This window comes from Lontra canadensis, unplaced genomic scaffold, assembly GCF_010015895.1.
Source record: "Lontra canadensis isolate GAN:19392208 unplaced genomic scaffold, GSC_riverotter_1.0 scaffold22, whole genome shotgun sequence".
NCBI classification, from domain to species: Eukaryota; Metazoa; Chordata; class Mammalia; order Carnivora; family Mustelidae; genus Lontra; species Lontra canadensis.
Genome location: NW_022631016.1, coordinates 858,843 through 875,499, shown reverse-complemented (window position 1 = coordinate 875,499; position 16,657 = coordinate 858,843). Strand labels below are relative to the sequence as shown.

The following is a 16,657-nucleotide window of genomic DNA, read 5'->3' as shown; positions in this document are numbered from 1 at the left end:
AGTGGGCTTCGTGGGAAATCTTTCTCTATCCCAAAGTCATTACGATAAACTCTATTTTTGTAGCTACCAGAAACCGTCTTCACCACTGAGCTGAAATAGAAGTAAATACAAGGGTTCGGAGAACCGGGTTTCATAAGCATAAGGAAGGGGCTGCACACGGCTCGGGGGGCTGGCGAGGCGGGGCGGCTGTGAGATGCGACAGACAGACAGACGGAGCTGGGCCAGCCTGTTTGTCCCCAGGCCTCACCGAGAGTTTCATATCCTAAGGAGGAAGACGATTCTAAGAGGAGTGACTCCTGGACACGCCTTTCGGGTAACGCTGCCCGAGCCGTGTCGGGCTGCACCCCCGCCTCTGACTGTGGACGAAGCGGATGATAGTCGGGTCAGCACACGTGCTCCTCGGGGTCCGCGGCCAACCGGAGGAAGCCCTCCCGGCCCCCAGGCAGCTGGCCCCTCTGAGCCCTGTCCCTGAAAACGGGGTCCACGACAAGCACACACCGGCCCCCCATCCGTGACATCTGAACTTACTCCACATCCTCGTCCCGGTTGCCCAGCAAGGGTTTCTACCCAGGCAGCCGCTTCCACACTTCACGCGTCGAGCACAGAGTGTCTGCAGAAGTCCCAGGGCCACCAGGTGTGCTCCTGTGCGCTGCCGCGCATGCGCGGGGACGTGGGCCCCTCGTCACCGTCCCGCCTGTAGCGAACCGGGCGCGACTCTTCACGAGCACTGCTTAAAGCTAGAGGCGCGTCTTCCAAGGGCCGCCTGGGGCCCCTGCGGTCTGCACCCGAGCCTCACGCCCACCCAGGCCGGGGACGCAGCCCAGCAACACTCACTCAGTCACTTTGTTCACGCGTCTCTTCTGATGACAGCGAAAGGAGAGGAAGAAGGGAACCGCTCCCACAGACGCCGGCGGGAGGGGCGGAACTGGAGCTCAGGCGCGAGCTGCCGCCCAGGTCTGCTCGGCGAAGCCTCCCGCGGCCGAGGGACGCAGGAGTTCGTGCTTCTGATGAGACGAAGCCTCGCTCTGGGCACGTGAGACCGGCCGTGAAGACATTCTCTGCATCAGCGCGACAGCGGAATGAAGGGGCCGGGCCGGTCTGAGGGGGGCGGGCGAGCAAACCACGGCAGCCTCGGCCACGGAGCCTGAGAGTGTCCAGACTAAACAGAGGCCGTGGGATCCGCCTAAGGGAAGGAGGAGGAGGCCACTCTGTCACTACGGCGAACGAGAAACGCCAGAGGCCTGTGCCCGGCCGAGGGGACGGGGCCCCGGCGTCCCGTGCACACGCCGACAGCTGTGCACCGACAGCCTCCGGAAGCCCGGCTCAGCGAGGACCCGTCATCGGGGTGCCGTTCCCGGGGACCCTGGGGAGGGCTTGTCTCATTAACCCCTTTCTATGGGCGACAAAGCCCAGGCTGAGAAGGAGAAAGAACCTGTCCCAAGTTCTTGTCAGTGAATGAGGGCGACTGACCCCCACCCCAACACACAGGCAGGCCCCGCCCGCACCGTCGGCACACCTGCACGGCTAAGCCACGCACGGCGCACACATGCCGGGCCGTGTGCCCGGAGACGCGTGTGTGTCGCACAGCACCACACTGCAGAGTCTCGGGGCGCACGGAGGACCCGCCACCCCACCCCTGTGTGCGTTCAGACGGGGGTGAGCTGCCCAACACAGGGTTCTTGCTCTCTTCCTCAGGGATCAGACACGTGCACACCTGGGCTTGTGGAGCTGTGCTCTTGTGGGGGACGCGGTCAGCAGCGCCCTCCCCCCCGAACCGAGTCGGCCTCTGGACCCACCGCGGCTTTCCACAAAACTCCATCTGCAATCCAGGATCTGGTTCTCAGAGCAGTGAGACCGATTCCCTCACCTTCCTAAAAGAATCCACACGCTATGTTTACCCAGTGTGGTCAGACGTTGAGGGACTGGGGGTGGGGGAGGCGCACTTGCCCCTCGCCAGGCCCCCTGCGGCGGGAAGGCTGCAGGTTCCAGAGCTGAACGCCTGTGCCCTTGCGAACACGGCCAGCGCTCAGCGAGCCCTCACCCGGCACCAGAGCCGTGCTGGGCACTGCACCTGCGTTCACTCTCCCAGCCCTGAGGAAAACCTCCTAGGGTCAAGCTTTCCCCCACAGGCCGTTTCCCTGTAAACAGCCAAGGGGAGAACGGGAGGCAGAGGGGAGCAGAGCCCCTCCCAGGGTCACGGTGGAACCCACGCCCGTGGCTCCGGTCCACTGCCTTCTCGTGTCATGGGACGTAACCTACGTGCTGGGGAAACCGTGGCCTGCGCCAGCCCATCCCAGCCACAAGGACGGTGCAGGCTACAAGTAGCTGAAGTGGGACACGCTTGCCCGGCCAGAGGGGACTGGCCCAACGGAGCAGCACGTCAGCAAAACCTTGATTTCTGGCTCGATGAACGCCCCTGCACAAGGAACCAAGCTCATTCTGGGTGACCGGTGGGGAGCCCCCTAGAAAGACACAGTGAGCGAAATACACACCGTTTCAGTTTTAACCACACAAACATGCCCAGGGTCAAGGACCGTGCACCCTGTATGTCCTCCCCGGACACAAATCCCAGCGTCCCACTTCTTGTTCTATGGGACACACCCTCGCCACGGAGGCTTTACAGTCAAGTAGCCCATAAAAGGCCCGGACCCAGTACGAGTTCTTGGCCTCATCAACTCAAGGTTGAAAATATGTACAAGGGTCCTCTTACGACCGGTAGCCTGAAGTGAGGAGGCCAGATCAGGTGATCCCCAGCGTCTGTTACGAGAGACCAAGAGCTCTCACCCCGAACAGCTTCCCTGTTTGCTAAAGCAAGAACCACGGGTGCCAAGCAGAGCAGCCCCAGGTCCTGGCCCCCGCAGCCGGGGCGTCCGTGCACGCGGGGCATGGTGGGGAGAGAGGCGGGTGTGATGGCAGGTGCCGGTGCGCCTGGAGCCACGAGTCTACGTGCGTGGGTCCGGGTGCAATGGGGGGGGACAGGTCCGTGGGCAGGCACGGTCTGCCTAGGCCATCCACACCTGCTGTGCCACTCACCTCGGAGGCCAAATGAGACACGGGAACCCACCTGGCCGTGTGAGAGGCTCTGCCCAGGAGCCTGCAGCCAGCCAGACAGGGTGGGGCTGGGGAGGAGAGAGAGAGGGAAGGGGCAGTGAGCATCCTTGTCCGTCGGGCCCACCTCCACACGAGGCACCACGTCCTGCTAACCTAACTGGCTGTGGCTCTGGGATCGGTGGGACACACCCCCGCTGCAGGGAGGACGTTTTCATCTCTAGGGAATTAATTTCCTCCTGGGCCTCTTTCCAGACCTCATGTCCTCCTGCCCCGGGACCCTCCTGGTCCTCCCACAGGACCTGCTTGGCTCTCCCTGCAGCTCTCCGGACTGACGTGGCCCCATGGCTGCAGCTAGCTGCCTGGCAGGCCGGGGAAGGCCGTCTTTACCCCGCGGGGCCTCACGCTTCTCCACCGATAAGGACGTGACACAGCAGGCAGGGAGAGCCAGCAGGCTCACAGGCCCGGCCGGGGTGCCCTCCTCCCAGTGACTGTCCCCTTTGGGGACTTGGCCTCCACCTTGCTAACCAAGATCTCTGTGTTCGCACGCGGCGGATGCAACTCGGCACTTCCCAAAGCCAGAGTCACGGTAAGCAACTGTCCTTCGCCAAAGACCCCGCCTTTGAGAAGAACTGTTTTCACACTGGTGGGATTTTGGCGTTTCAGGAAGCACAAGCACAAGGAAGCATTTGTGCTACAACTGAAGGCGTGAGGAACGACGTGTTCAAGCGCGAAAACCTTCTCCTAAGCCTCTGAATTGCAAAACTCGGGGAAGCGTCGGCGAAGGCCACGGACAGGCCGTTGCTCCGGGTCATGGCTCATACTGAGGACCGCGTCTTCCACGGCGAGGGAAGCGGAGCAGAAAACACAGCTACGGGAGGCGCCTGAGACCGGAGGCGCTGGCGGACGGGCTTTCCCACCTGCAGACCCTGAGATCGGACTCCCCGAGAGCTGAAATCTACACACGAGGTATGAAACGCCGTCCGGTATTTCGAGCCTTATCTGATGTCAAGCGTCTGCACACGGGAGGGAAGTGGTTTTACTGGAGCCTGGAGCAGCACAAACACGACCTCTCTGGGGAGGGCAGCCTGCAGAAATGGATGACCACGGGCAGCATCCATCCGGAAGTCTGGACCCGAGAGTAGAAGGAAAGAGCCCTGGCCATGAGGCCAAAGCCATCAGTGGCCCTGGTGGTGATCTGGGTGGGTTGGCTGGTTTCTTGTGCCTTAATTTCCCAATCTGTAAAATGGCCCCAATTCTCTCACAGAAGGTGTCTTGGAAACTGTTCTGTTCCAAACAAGTTAAACATCACGTCAAATGCACATGGAACGCACTGGCGCCCCGAGAGCCATACACACCCCGGGGAAGAGGGTAACAGGGCCCCCGGGTCTTACCAGCCTGAATTTTGGCTCATACGTAAAGACAGGAGGCAGGAATGCAAGTGTCCAGGCAGAAGGAACAGCAGGTGGTAGAGACCTGAGGCCCCCTGCCCACAGGGTTGGGATGCCACCTGGGAAGGGACAAGCTAGAGGGGTGAGAACGGCGGCCTCCAGCTTTCTCCCCAACGGGGAGGGTGCTGCCAGCAAGCCAGGAGTCTGCTTGCCTGTGGGAGGGTCGCTCTGGCGGCAGTGCTCTGAAGGTCTGCCCTAAGGAAGTCTTTTTATTCTGAGCTTGGACTCCTGGGACCTGCTGACCCTGGAGGCATGGCCATTCCCAGAGCTGGCTGACTCACCTTTCCCCCCGCACAAACCAGCCCAGCCAGAGACCACTCCCACCCCTCCCCTCCGTGGCCACCCCAGGGCAGGTGCCAGACAACTGGGTACAGCCCCACAGCCCATCAGCCACTAAAGTATCACACTAGCCATCTCTAAGCCTGGTTCCCCCGCTGCCTCTGCTCCCCCTGTGGAAACCACAGTGAAGGGTCTTGCCACATTTTCTACCCGCTCCTGTGACTTCCTGACAGACCTGGTGCTTCCCGACCCCCGTGGCACGCATGCTCCCTGGTCCCAGGAAACTGTGAGGAAAAGTTCATCCTTCGTGCCTTGTGCACATCTGTGCGTCACAGCACAGTGCGCGAAAACAAATCCCAGGTGCCCTTCCGACGCGTCCCGTGCAAGTGTACACTCCGCGTGCTCCAGAACCAACCCCCGGGGAAGTCCTCGCAACAGGACAAACTCGTGCTATACTACGGACGGACACATGAACTTCTATGACTCGCTAGGACAATTCTTGAAAAGAGGCAGCAAAGGAGTCCGCCCTACTGGTAACTAAGGCACGTGATCCCGGAGGTGCAGCAGTTAGGGCAGTGTGGGGCCGCGGGGACCAGCAGACCAGTGGAAGGAAACAGAGCATCCAGAAGAGCTTCATCAATCCCTGTGCTCGTGCCTGAGGGAGCCACTGTGGGGAGGCAGGCGGATGGGTGGCGTCGAGAACACAGGGTCCCACTGCAGAGGAGAAAACCGCATCAATGGATTAAAAACACCATGAAAGGCAGAATGAAAAGTATCAGAAGGAAACGGAGAACTCATCTTCCCAATCTGTACAAAACTCTAAAACTCAACAAACAGACCAAAACACACAGCCCCCCCCCCCCCAGCAAGCAGCGCCCCTCCTGTGTTGCCAGTCCCTCTGGAGAACGGGACACTCCATCTTCCTAAGACAGAGGCAAAGCAAGAAGAAGGAGCCACAGGGACAGGGCTAGGGCCTGAGCCTGGCCACCTGCTCCGTGCGCCAGGGTCTGTATTCCAGAAGATTCCTAAAGAACCGCCGGGGATTTGCCTTAGACATTCAAGGTACCCGCCAGTAGATTCTTCAAAACAAGAAAGACAATTTCTCACAACCCCTTGCCCAATACCAACTTCTCCTAGTCAAGTTTCCAGAACACCCTAGGACTTCTAGAAAATTCCATCACAGGATTGAAACTGAAGAAAAGAAAGTATAAAGCAGTGCAAGCCAGCCAACTTTCCTGGACTCACCCTTCCAGGCCCTGCACTCCTCACCCCGGCTCTCCTGGCTGCTTTCTGCCTTTGTCAACCTTTCGGGCTTCTCCAGGGCTCTGCTTGTTGAGAAGGATTTGAGAACCCCCTCCTTGCTGGCCATCCTTCTTGGCTCTCACTCTGAATAGCTCTTTATCCTGTCCCAGCAGCTCCCAGCTAGGTTCTTGTGTCTGTGATCAGAGCAATTGTCATCTGAATGCTCAGAGATGAGCCGTGTGTTGATGGCCACCAGGCGATGCAGACAGTCCCCGCCACAGTCCACCAGCAAGTAAGACCCAGTGCAGTCCCCAAGGGCCATCTTGTCATCACACACAGCAGAGAAGGTAGGTACTGTGCTAGCTGCCTTTTACGGATTTGACAACTGAGACTCGGAGGAGACGTCACCTGCCCCGGTCCGGCGTGAGGCTTAGAAAGGGCGCTGGGATGTAGCCTTGCTCTTTTCCTGTCTGTATGGACAAGGTTGTGTCAGAGGACCTGGACCACTGCTAACCCGCGGAACTCTCTTCTGGTTCCCCAGTTTTTCTCTGTCCATCAAAACGCAGCAGCGCCCTCAGCAAGGTGACACTTCACCATATCAGCGGGCAAGGGGATCAGCCAGGTTATCAGAGGCTCAGGCAGGGACACGGCTGGGGACCCTCACAAGGCACGGAGGTCCTAGGACCCCAGGACCAGGCAGTCCCGCAGCAGGGGCCCCAGAGCAATGCAAGAAGTCTTCCGACTACTTCCTCACGATTTCAGCTGCTGGGTTGTGTCCAAGTTGTCCTTCCTCACCCATGCCCCCCATGCCCGCTGCCTGTCTGGGGCTCCACCCCCTTCCCGGCAGGGGCACAGGGAGAGGCAGGCACAGAAATTTAGCTGCTCTCACTACACTGCAGTTTGTGGTAAATGTTTGAAATTGATAAATTTTGATGAACTATTTCACTTTTGCCCTAGTTAGCAATACTATGCCACAAATTAGAGACCCCCACATGTCTCCCTTCATGCAAGGGAGTGATCCCGTGAACTAGAGTAATGAGGCCACGAGAAAGAATCATTTGATTCACACCCACTGAAAACCCTGGGTCCCAGTCAGCAAACGCGTCTGTGCACCCCCCCCCCCCATTCCGGGTGGACCTGAGATGAGCGGTCGCTGCGTGGGGAAGAGGCTGCGCTCAGGGCCTCCTGGGACAGCCGGCAGCCAGCGCTGGCCCAGACTGGACCTGGGAGGCGCACCGGGAGAACCTGCTTCCCCTAAGGCGGCCTTCGAGGACAGGCAAGGAGGAAAGGCAGGCGGAGCCGGGACTGGGTCCATCCCTAGCGGAGCCTCGACAGAGTGCGCGCTGGCCTCGCGCAGGTGCAGCCTGGCTCGCCGCGGCCCCCGCGTTCGGGCAGGGGGGCGCCTGGTGCGGAGATGTCCTGCGCTGCTGGAGAGAGCGACTTGCCGGGCCTCTCCGCGCAGGGGACAGGCCCGGACTGAGGGTCCCCGCGGTCCGGCCACTATGGGAAGCGCCGCCACGGGCCCAGGCGCCGCTCGGGACGCGGGATCCCGGGACCCCGGCCTCCCCTGCGCGCCCCCGAGCAGCTGACGGCAGGCGCCGGGCAGGGCGGGGCGGCCTCGCGGGCCCGGGGGCGGGGCTCTCGGAACGCACCGCCCCCGCCCGCCCAGGCCTCGCCCCGCCGGCGCCCCCCGCCCCTCGCGTCACACCGCCCGCCCGCCTGCGCCTGCGCGCCCGCCCCGGCCGCCGCGCATCCTCGGCCCGCGCCCCGAGCCCGCTCCGCACCGGCTCCGCACCGGCTCCGCGCCCTGCGCCCGGCTCCCTGCGGCGGGCGGCGGCCATGAGGCTGCGGGCGCGCGGTCCCCGGGCCGCCCCCGGCTCCAGCGCCGCCTCCAGCGTGGGGGCCGGCGACGTGCGGCGGCTGGCGCCCCCGGGGCGGAACCCCTTCGTGCACGAGCTGCGCCTCAGCGCCCTGCGGAAGGCCCAGGTGGGTGCGCGCCCCGGGCCCTGCCCGGCCCCGCCGCCCCCGCGGCCTGCGACCCCCCCACAGCCCCGCGGCGGGCGGCCTCACCCCCATCCGGGGCCCGCGCCCCGGCGCCCGGCCCCACACCCCCTTTCCCGGATCCACGGGTCGCCGCACCCGCGGTCCCCGGGCCCCGCGTCCGCTCCGGCCGCGCGCAGGCCCCTGGAGGGAACCGCGCGGCTGTCCTGGATGTGACTTGGTCACTTGATGAGCTTCGTGTGGGGACCTCGTCGGTCCTTTGAGTGCGGGCCGGAGCCCGCGGTGCGAGCCGGCCGGCGGGAGCGGCAGGATTTCCGCCTCTGCGCCTGCAAGTTGTGCTGTGCGGCGAGTGCCGGGGGCGCTGCCCTGGGGGCTCGGCCGTGACGGTTTTGTGCGTCCGCGGTTCCCGCGAGCGAGCAGCGGGGTCCGCTTCCAGCGCGTGCGATGCGCAGAGCCGTCTGGTCCCGCTGAGAGATGGACGCCTGCTGGAAGCGGCGGGGCCCCACACGTCCCTGTCCTCGCCGGCTTCTAGGGGGGACCCGTTCCGCAAAGTGGTGGGGTCATACCCGGACCTGGTGGGAAGCATTCCCAGACCTGCTGGGGTCATTCCTGACCTGGTGGGGTAATTCCCTGACCCGGTGGGGTCATTCCTGACCTGGTGGGGTAATTCCCTGACCTGGTGGGGTAATTCCCCCGCAGGGCTGGGCCTCCCTGTGTACATTCCTGCTCTTGGGTTGTACATTTGATTTCTGTAAGATTGCTCATGACATCGCATTTCTTTTAACTCCAAAACCATAATGGAAGCAGGCACAAGTGTAGGATTTTAACAGTTGTGCAGTTGGTGGAGAGTGTATTTCCAGCTGTGACCGAACATTTTGGGGTGACATTGAGATTCTTCTTTAATGTATGAAGTTAGTCTTTGGAAATAATATTGAAGTGGAAAGTTCTTGAAGTTTGATATCGTTGTCCTGGGTTGCACGCTTTTCTTGAAGCCTCCTCTAGATGGGCTTGATTATCATCGTGGGAGAGGAAAGGGTAGGCATTAGACTGAGGACAGGGGAGAGAGGGGAGGGTGGCATCCCTTCTAGTGACATGAAGAAGCAAGGTTGTACCGGTCAGCTCCTGGGTCTTGTCCCCTGTGTCTGTGTGTGTCTGGAGACAGACACCATCATCTGCCCGCCCCTGGGGTCTGCCGGCAACCCCCCCTCCTCTGTGTTCTTTTGCTTGCAGACTTGAACTCATCACCTGCCAGCTACTGTACCCAGCTGTGAGGGGGTTAGGAGCACAGCCACTTCCTCGGGGCTCCTGAATGGTGCCCCCGACCAGACCCTACCCCATCACTCCTGTGGTCCACAGGCCTTCTTCCACCCACTGTTCTGAACCCTCGGAGGGTGACCGTGGGAATGAGCCCTGACTCCAGGTGGCTTCCAAGGTCCCGCTGCATCTGTGTCTTCCTGACTTTGCCTGCTGTCCTGGCCTCTCTGCTCGGGCAGGCCGTGGGTGACGGCACCTGCAGGAGGAAACCCCCTCCTCCCTGGAGGTCCCTGGAGGGCCGCCTCTGTGTCCCTGTCACACTTGCAGCCCCCTCCCTCAGTAGTGTGGAGGGACAGGGGCCGGGTCCGTCCTGCCACGACCTTTTTGTCCGAGTGGGGTGTGCTGTAGAGGCTCGCTAGTCGATGAGTAAACATGCAGAAAGGACGGACGGACGTCCCAGCAGAGCCTTAACTCCCCGGTACCTCTCGGGCAGGGCACACAGGGCTGTAAACTGGGGGTTTGGAGCAGCTCCTGACAGGGGGGATTGTGGTTTTAGATGTTGGCGGGCAGCTTCTGGAAGATATTCAGAAAAGGAACGGGTGGGTGGAACGCTCTAGCCCCCTAGGAAGGGGAGGATACTCTGTGCACACCTTGTTGCGATGTTGCAGAGGCGGGCGTCCTGGCTCTTCAGGATAACTGGTGTGTTTCCTGTGTGCGTCACGGAGCTGCGGTTACTGCTCGGGTCAGTGGCCCGTGGTCCGGGGCACAGAGTCTATGGTTCCTAAGCTCCAGGTTCCACCCTACAGAGACGTTTTGCTTTTTTGCAAGCAGTGCTCTGCGAGCTTTTTTCCTTTAAGTAATACAGTAGGCTGAGGTTTCCACGGGGGGGATCTGGCCTGTCCAAGCAAAGAAAGTCGGACTCCCTAAATCAGTCAGTGAACGAGCCCAGCCATGGCAGACACCCAAGGGCGCTCAGGAACCCACTGGCATTCTGAGTCAGGATAAGCCCGGGAGGACGCCTGCGTGCACCTGTTAGGCTTGCTGCTGGGGATGGGCCGCCACTGTCTGCGGATCAACGGCCAGTCCACCTGTCACTTAACCGCCGATTTAGTGAGGAGCTTAACCACCTCTTCAGACGGGAAATAACTTATCAAGATAGAAAAGCTAAGTCCGTGTCGTATGGGGTCACCTGGCGGTTTGCTGTGGAGAGTCATAGAGTGGTTTCTATCGCCAGGGTTAGGGGGGCGCCTCTGTTGGAACCCCCGGGCATGAGTGCATCCCGCCTCTAGCCCCGGTGCTTCCCCATCTCTGAACTCCCAGGGATGAGTGCCGAGGACGACTCACTTCCCGGAAGGCAGTCTGGCTTCCGGTTCACACTGGAAGTGAGTTGTCTGTGGGAGGGCGCTGCCACGTGCTCCCCTTTCCACGTTAAACCCACAGAGAGGATTACCGTGAAGGTCGGATGCAGGGACAGACTCAAGCCCAGCAGCCCTGTGGGGTGGCCTGTGTGCAGTGTAAGTACCCAGAAACGGATGATCGTTTTCTCTGAGTTCCTGTCCAGATGTTTGAGTTTTGGGTTAAAAGGAAGAAAGCAACAGCAGATGCCCTTGGTCTATCCCTAGAGCCTGAGTCAGGCGTGGCCCTTCTGGGGCAGGGAATCCCACGCCCCAGACTTCTGCAGGTGCTTTCCACCTGCTTCCGTGACCTGCCAGGCTCCCGGGCACCCACCCCAGCCCTCCTGCTGCCCCTTGTGTCCATGCGTGATGACGGCTCTTTATCCGCCCTGCCGGTCTGCCCAGGGGCGTGGAGGGAGGGGCGCGTGGGACGAGACATCACTTGGAGCTGGTGGCGGTAGAAACCGGGGGGGCGGGGCACGGGGACGGAGGGCTTCCAGGAGCACGTGTGTCCCAGTGGAAGACAGAGAGGGCTGGCTGCAGCAGGGCGGGTGCCAGGCCTCTGGCCCCGTCACCTCTGACAACCTAGGGGCCTGACAGTACCCCTATGTTGTGTGTCTGTAGCCCACTGGCATGTAGGGGCATTTCTCCCGTGTCCTTGCCTCTGGTCACTCAGTGCAGACCTGGAGACAGGCGGATGTGGGGTCGTGTCATGTCCCTGAGTCCCAGGTAAGGAGACTTAGACCCAGGGACTCTGTGGGCCTCGACCCCAGGCAGGTTCGGGACAGGTGAGCCCTTAGGGGACTGGCTTTTTCTCTTAACACACTGGGAGCCTCCTGTCATCCAGGTCTGCTGTTCTTGAAGGGTCACACATAAGCTTTAACCGTGGCCAAGTTGGTGGATGGGGTGGGGGTTGAGGAGACTTTTCATAATCCTGCTCTTTGGTCCTGGAATATGGGTACTTGACGTGTGTGCCTATAGGCAGGTCTTGTGTATGTGTACACGCACACAAGTGTAGACACAGACTTGTGTTTAACATTTTAAAAATTTATTAGTACTGAGTAAAGCACTGACAGTCTTATCTCTCATTTTAGAAAATCAGGATTTTGCCCCTGAAAGTGGCCACTGAGGCATCCTGGTGTGGGAGGAGGGCGCTTGCCCTGCTCCTGTCCCCACGGGCATCTGAGCACCAGAGGGCACGCCAGATGCTGGAGAAGGTCCAAGGAGGGGCTCTGGGCTCCTCTGCTCCTGGGAGTCTCAGCGAGGCTCCCACGAATCGTGTTTCACTAAGCCTCCCCCTCTCCCCGTGCCACCCGGCCAGAGACCATGCCTTGCCGACCACTTTGCCCCCGGGGCCTTCACCCAGCACAGCCAGGACACGATGCCACGGTCCCTGGAGCTGCAAGGCTGAGCTCGCCCCTCGCCCGGCCCTCCTGTGTTTGCTGTGATGTGTCCGGGTGACCTTAACCTCTCCTGAGCTTGCGCTTCTCCCATTTCTAGTGTCCGTAAACCCGGAGTGAGGTTGTGAGTTATTATGAAAATGCGCCCAGAGGAAAGCATGTGTCTAGATGGGGTCGCAGTGCTGACCTCAAGCCCGGCCGCCAAGCAGCCCTTCGAGCCACACTTTGCGGTATTATAAGTAATTGTCACGTTCCTGGTTTTGCCTACGTTCCAGCCTCACGAGCGGAGGTGTCTCCAAGCTTGTTAAACACTGTCCCTGAGCACACACATGCCTGCGGCTCCCAGCGTCTCAGGCACGGCGCCAACTCCGTTCTCATGCATTCGCAGGGGCCCAGAGGCTCTGCAGACTGCCCTGCCCGAGCCCTTGACACGCTCCCAGCCCATGGGCGGGACCTGCCACAGGAGCCCAGGACCGGGGCCTCTTTATTCCCAGAAGTCATTTGTCCATCTGAGAGCCAGAGGACTGACTTATTTTCTCTAAAAAGCTACTTGCTGGCTGAAATTTTTTTTTTAAAAAAACATCTTTCACAATTTTGATATTCCAAATCCCTAGGCTGGGGTGCAGAGCTGACTGTCACGGGGTCGCTGGGGCCTGGAGGGCGGGGACCGGTGTCGCCACCCAGTGGGGCCCTCTGCTTCATGCACGGCACCCCCAGCAGTGAGCCTGAGGCCCCAGACAACCAGGAATCCTAGGCCGGGGGGCTGGTTTGGACCAGGCCCAAAAGCGCAGCAGACCCCTCCCTGTAGCAGTAGGTCTCTTCACTGGTAGGAAAGAGTCCTCAGTCACTTCTACCCGGTGGGACTCGTTAGCTCCATATTCTCGTGGGGGCCCCCGGGCCGCTGGAGCTCAGCACGCCCCAAGCCGGAGCCCAGCTTACCCTTGAGCGCTCAGGGCCATTCGGGCCCTCTCCCCTAACCAGGTGCACCGGCCAGCCGCCGCCGCCCACACCCTCCCACTCCACCGAGTGCTCCCCTGTTGCACTGAGGAGCACTTGGACCAGTCTGCCCCACGTTCGCCCGTGTGTTCGGAAGAGTGACCACCCTAGCCGGGGGCAGACTACCCAGGCTCCTACCACAGGCTGGCTGTCAGGCCCATTCTCACCCTACAAACGTTACTGATGGGCCAAGAGTTCCCTGCAGCTGGGGGGACGGCCAGGATGCTCCGGGGGACGGCCAGGATCCCCTGGGGCGCTCCCAGCAGCTGGGGAAGCACAGAACGTGCCCTTGGGTCTCCCTACAGCCGGGGGCTGGGGGCTCTCTACAGTTGGGGGGCAGGGCCTGGATGTTCCCTAGGACCTTCCACAGATGGGGGCCCAGAGCCCGCATTCGGGTAGAGCCTGTGGTTGGGAGTGAGGCTGAGCCAGGATGTCCTGGGGGTGCTTTGTGGGAGAGCTGAGTGGGCAGGAGGTGCCCAGCTGGGAGCATCTGCAGCCCGTCAGGACAGCCCAGGACTGCTGCTGGAGGGGCCCCCTTGGCAAGGGCCTCAAGGTGTGCTGTGTCCTGGGCCTGCAGTGCTCTGCTGGGACCTGCTGAGCAAAGGCGAGCAGCCGCAGACCCCACGGCCTGGAATCCTAAGATTCTTTCGTTTAGGCCGTGCCAGAAGCGCTGGAGATCAGGACTTCCTCAGGCCGCACGACCTGGCTGTGTCTGCCAGCCCGAGGTGGAGGGGATGGAGTCCCTGGTAGGGTTCTCTCATCTCCATCCTGGCCCCGACCCACCCGCATCCCCCTTCCCTGCCCCTGCTCACTGTCCTCGCAGACTGCACGCGAGGCCGGCGAAGGTGAGCTGCCGTCCACGCCCCTGCAGCCCGCTCTGGGCAGGGAACCCCCTGAGCTGGGGCAGGGGGCGGGGGGGACTCGCTCTCTTGGGACTTTGAGCCCACAGCCCAGGGCAGGGACTGCTCTCTCCTGGACCACAGCCAGGGGCTCCTAGCAGCTGGTGAGACGCACAGACTGTTAGTAAACAGATGAGCTCACGGCCCCCTGGAGCTCGCCTGGACGAGGGAACTCGGCGGGGGGTGGGGGGTCCCTCCAGGCGCCATGTACCACTGGCCTGTTCTGACCCTGTATATGGCTTCTGGGCGTCATCTGCTTGGGGACCAGGACAGGTCCTTCTCTGTGCGTGGTCTGTGTGCCTGTCCCTCACGGCTCCCACTCCCTCGTTTCTCTTTCCCTTCGGGGAGGCGTGTTCTCGAGAAAAAAGCCAGTGCCCCTGGGCTGGCCCTCCTGCCCCCGCCCTCCACCAGTTTGCACCCGCCGCCCCAGAGGGACCACCCAGCGTGCTCAGGGCCCGAGCTGACTCCACGGGGGGAGGTCTGTGCCTGGAAAGCCCCCAAGCAGTTGTCCTTGCCGGGTGTCCGGGCCCCCCAGGTGAGAGGCCTGTGGGAGCACGTCAGGGGCCACCGCATCCCTGTGGTTTCCAGGTGGGGATTTGGAGCTCCTGGGTTGGACCCGAGCCTCATCTCTGGAGCGGAACAGCCGGCCCCGAGCTTGGGCTCTTGGCAGTGTTTCTGCTTCTGTCCCGCCCCCTCTTCTCCTCGCAGCTGCCCAGAGAGGCGGCCCGCTGCCTGCTGAGCTCTCAGGTGAGGACAGCGGCGGAGGGGCCTCAGGCCTGCACTTGGGTTTCCTGTGGGATTTCACATCTGGAGCCTGCTGGGGTGGCAGCTTGGAATGGCAGAGACCACAGGGTCTCCAGCTGCAGGGTCCTGAAGACCCTGAGGAGATGCAATTTTGTAGGAAACGAGTGGGGAGGAGGGGCGAGGGAAACCCAGAGGCTGGCTGGCAGCCGGGGAGGGTGCGTCCTCCAGGGCTCCCCTGCTTCTGCTTCAGTCCCTGCAGGGTTAGGGATCTTTCTCAACTCCCTGCAGGAAAGGAGCTCCCTCCCCAGCTCTGCCCCCAGGCCAGCTGGCTGCTGGGCCTGCTGTCCTGCCCATGGGGCTCCAGGCCAGGCAGGGCTGCAGGCCTCCGCGGGTCACTGGGAGCAGCGCTGTCTGGTGACCGGCACTTGGCACGTGTTCACTGACCTAGTGAACTTGTTTCCTCTCCTACGCGTTTTCTCCTGCGGCTTCCAGACGGCCCTGTGTGTGCGCCCCGGACCATCCGCCATCCGGCACAGGCAGAGAGCCCGAAAGCCTCCTGCGGCGAGGGCGGGGTGTCGTGTTCAGAGCACAAGGGCGCTCCGTGCTCTGAGGGAGCAGGGTCGTTGCCGAGGGCGTGTCGTGCCCCACCCCTCCCCCGCACCATCGTGGGCTCCAAGGGCTGAGCTCCTGCAGGGGAGCCCCACCCAGGTGGCTGCGGTGGTAGCCGTTGGTGACCGTGAGGAGGGCAGCAGGCACAGGGAGTCCTCCCCCGGGCCCCAAGCCGGTCTGCTGCACTGCTGCCTTGTCGCCCAGCAGTGACGCGACGCTCAGCAGGGCACGTGCTTCCCTGGGCCTTTTGTGCACCTTCCTGCTGCCTCCCACCCTGTCCTTTCCCTGCCTTGGGGCCCAGCCTCAGCTGGCCAGCATCTCCCGGTGGTTCTTCCTGGAGACCCTGAGGCTGACTACGTGGCAGGTGTCTCCCGATGTCCCCAAGGCTGCACCACCATGGCCCGCATGCCACGGCTCCTTAGCTTGTCTGCTGACGCCCTTATGCATGGACCAAGGGCCCTGTGCAGCCCACTCAGCCCCCGAGCCCGGAGATCTCTGCCGCGTTCGCCTGGGGGCCATGAGCTGCCCCCTCCGTGCTGACCGCCGACTGTGTGGCTGTGGGTCCCGCTGCTTCTGTGCCAGGGTCGTTGAGACCCTCGGGGCTGGGGGACAGAGCTGGCCTTGGGCCCGAGACCACAGAAGGCTCTGACCTCCACCGCTCTGGGCCCTTGGACGCTGGCGAGGAGGCAGGAGTGGAAGGACCGTGTGGTGTCGGGAGGGCTCCTGGTGCGGTGCCCTTGGTTGTAGGGTGTGTGTGGAGGGTCGCCCGAGACCAGGGTGGTTCGCTCCTATGTGGAGCTGCAGGGGCGCTTGTGGCTTCGCATCGGCCACGCCATCAGCCCTGACAGGGACAGGAGACGCGCCTGTCCAGGAGCGTGGCCGTGCTAGGGCCGGCCACAGGTGCACGTGCACAGTGAGTTCCCGAGAGGCCCTCTCCTGTGCGAGGCTCCAGGCTGGCCGCGTGCGCCTGGGCGGGGTCCGAAGGCTCCAGCGTGCAGAGGCCCGTGTGCTGGGGACGGCGACACTGCTTACGGATTGGAGAAGAAAAGAGCTGTTCTAGCAATGCTCTGGGGACTTTTAGATCTCAGTGGGAGAGCTGGGAAGAGAGCTCGTACGGAGCCGTGAGTGTGGTCCTGGCAGGAGATGGTCCTCAGCCTCGCAGGTGGACTCACGACGTCAGGGCTGGCACTGCTGAAGACCAGGGCCAGGAAGACCAACATTCACATGTCCGCGAGAAGAAGGCGAGGGAGTCCCGACGTGAGCCGGACACAGGATTATATAGTGACGAATCACACTGCCAAAGGCCAGCTGCTCCGGAAACAGGAGGCCCCGCAGATGGC

At 62.0% G+C, this 16,657-nt stretch overlaps 1 protein-coding gene across 1 annotated transcript in view; it reads left to right on the top strand.

The window, feature by feature from the left end:
• Positions 1 to 7,844: 7,844 nt before the first annotated feature.
• The window catches only part of LPCAT1 (lysophosphatidylcholine acyltransferase 1), a 41,256-nt gene continuing 32,443 nt past the window's right edge, over positions 7,845 to 16,657 (top strand). Inside the window, exon 1 of the mRNA XM_032861841.1 lies at positions 7,845 to 8,006. Coding sequence (XP_032717732.1) covers positions 7,860 to 8,006 — 147 coding nt within the window. The 5' untranslated portion in view covers positions 7,845 to 7,859. The remainder of the gene's footprint in view (positions 8,007 to 16,657) is intronic.